The sequence below is a fragment of the Pseudochaenichthys georgianus genome, unplaced genomic scaffold, assembly GCF_902827115.2.
Source record: "Pseudochaenichthys georgianus unplaced genomic scaffold, fPseGeo1.2 scaffold_1324_arrow_ctg1, whole genome shotgun sequence".
In the NCBI taxonomy this organism is placed as follows: domain Eukaryota; kingdom Metazoa; phylum Chordata; class Actinopteri; order Perciformes; family Channichthyidae; genus Pseudochaenichthys; species Pseudochaenichthys georgianus.
The window spans coordinates 2,651-5,000 of record NW_027262212.1 but is presented as its reverse complement, the minus strand read 5'-3'; the positions used below and the strand labels follow the sequence as shown (position 1 = coordinate 5,000).

The 2,350-nt window shown below is 43.1% G+C and overlaps 1 protein-coding gene across 2 annotated transcripts in view; it reads left to right on the top strand.

Annotated features, from left to right (window-relative positions):
• The window catches only part of gpr155b (G protein-coupled receptor 155b), a 21,060-nt gene extending 19,003 nt beyond the window's left edge, over positions 1 to 2,057 (top strand). Inside the window, exon 20 of one of the 2 annotated variants that reach the window (XM_034077130.2) lies at positions 1,441 to 2,057. In XM_034077130.2, the coding sequence (XP_033933021.1) occupies positions 1,441 to 1,825 (385 nt within the window). In that variant the 3' untranslated portion in view covers positions 1,826 to 2,057. Of the gene's footprint in view, positions 1 to 1,382 lie in introns of both variants that reach the window. The other variant, XM_034077131.2, reaches the window with a different exon arrangement.
• The last annotated feature ends 293 nt before the right edge of the window (positions 2,058 to 2,350 follow it).

The following is a 2,350-nucleotide window of genomic DNA, read 5'->3' as shown; positions in this document are numbered from 1 at the left end:
AAGTAGAGACACTACATACTGATATACACCTGAAATCAGCAGGAGAGGACTCTTTAAAGTAGAGACACTACATACTGATATACACCTGAACACCAGCAGGAGAGGACTCTTTAAAGTAGAGACACTACATACTGATATACACCTGAACACCAGCAGGAGAGGACTCTTTAAAGTAGAGACACTACATACTGATATACACCTGAACACCAGCAGGAGAGGACTCTTTAAAGTAGAGACACTACATACTGATATACACCTGAACATCAGCAGGAGAGGACTCTTTAAAGTAGAGACACTACATACTGATATACACCTGAACATCAGCAGGAGAGAACTCTTTAAAGTAGAGACACTACATACTGATATACACCTGAACATCAGCAGGATAGGACTCTTTAAAGTAGAGACACTACATACTGATATTACACCTGAACATCAGCAGGAGAGGACTCTTTAAAGTAGAGACACTACATACTGATATACACCTGAACATCAGCAGGAGAGACTCTTTAAAGTAGAGACACTACATACTGATATACACCTGAACACCAGCAGGAGAGGACTCTTTAAAGTAGAGACACTACATACTGATATACACCTGAACATCAGCAGGAGAGGACTCTTTAAAGTAGAGACACTACATACTGATATACACCTGAACATCAGCAGGAGAGAACTCTTTAAAGTAGAGACACTACATACTGATATACACCTGAACATCAGCAGGAGAGGACTCTTTAAAGTAGAGACACTACATACTGATATACACCTGAACACCAGCAGGAGAGGACTCTTTAAAGTAGAGACACTACATACTATATACACCTGAACATCAGCAGGAGAGGACTCTTTAAAGTAGAGACACTACATACTGATATACACCTGAACATCAGCAGGAGAGGACTCTTTAAAGTAGAGACACTACATACTGATATACACCTGAACATCAGCAGGAGAGGACTCTTTAAAGTAGAGACACTACATACTGATATACACCTGAACATCAGCAGGAGAGGACTCTTTAAAGTAGAGACACTACATACTGATATACACCTGAACATCAGCAGGAGAGGACTCTTTAAAGTAGAGAAACTACATACTGATATACACCGGAAATCAGCAGGAGAGGACTCTTTAAAGTAGAGACACTACATACTGATATACACCTGGACATCAGCAGGAGAGGACTCTTTAAAGAGGTTCAATCTGCCTCTACAAAAGCTCTACTCACTAAAACATTGAGTTTCTGTTTGTTTCACTCTTTTCTTTTATCGTAACATAAACGTCTACCCACTATTCTTTGCTGCTCTTTATTAACCGTATATACTTTCTTCCTCCCTGCTTCCCTTTGCCTGCCCTGTTTTTCCTTCCTTCTCTAAAAGAGGCTCAGGGGAAAGTGTGAGCGGCTCCACCGGTGAATCCTTCCTCTAATAATGACAGGTTTGAAGAACCACAGGAGGAAGGTGGGGCTTTGAGACATTCCCCCTCCCATCATCCTCTTCATCAGGAGGTTCCAGATGAAACCAGCGCCCAACTCGAGAGTAAAAACCAAGCACATGTTTCCATCTCTGAGGAGCAGATTCCCCCGTCTACTGACACAGATAATCCTCCCCTCCTACGCCAGCATGATCTCCATCTACACGCCACCGTTGACAGTGCGTTTCGAGGCAGTGACTTAGTGGACTGGCTGGTTTCGAGGGGCTTGTGTTCGGAGAGGACGGACGCCATGTTGTACGGAGTTCGTCTCCAGCAGGGAGGAGTGTTGGATCGACAGCACAGGTTCAGAGACGAGCCCTCGCTGATGTACCGCTTCACATACGAGTAGGGCAGTGCTTCTCAAAGTGTGGTCCGCGGACCACTGGCGGTCCGTGAGCGCCCCCTAGTGGTCCGTGAGTATATTGGTAACATTTCACATTTGAAATTAATTAATTAATTTAAGTTTTCCGCACTCTCGCGGGAATATCTCCGCAATGGAGCGAGCTTAAGTTTCACTTTCGATTGCATGATATAGCCCAGCGCAACACCTTCATCACACATGTTGCCACTTGTTTGTACCATTTTCAGGCGATTTGTAAAAACCGATGTGTTTTTGGATATTTGTGGAGTTAGGTGGTTCGCGAGTGTTTTTGTTATGGTTAAGTGGTCCTTGGTATGAAAAAGTTTGAGAAAACTGGAGTAGGCGCTACATCGAGCGAGAGGGCTGCACATATATTCAAAAAGCGATCGTGATATGGACTAGTCGTGCGGTATCAAATCAACATTTATTATAGCCCCAAATCACAAGAAATGTACAAAATACAAACGTCATAGCATAAAAATGATAAACACATTATACGACATGACACATCAA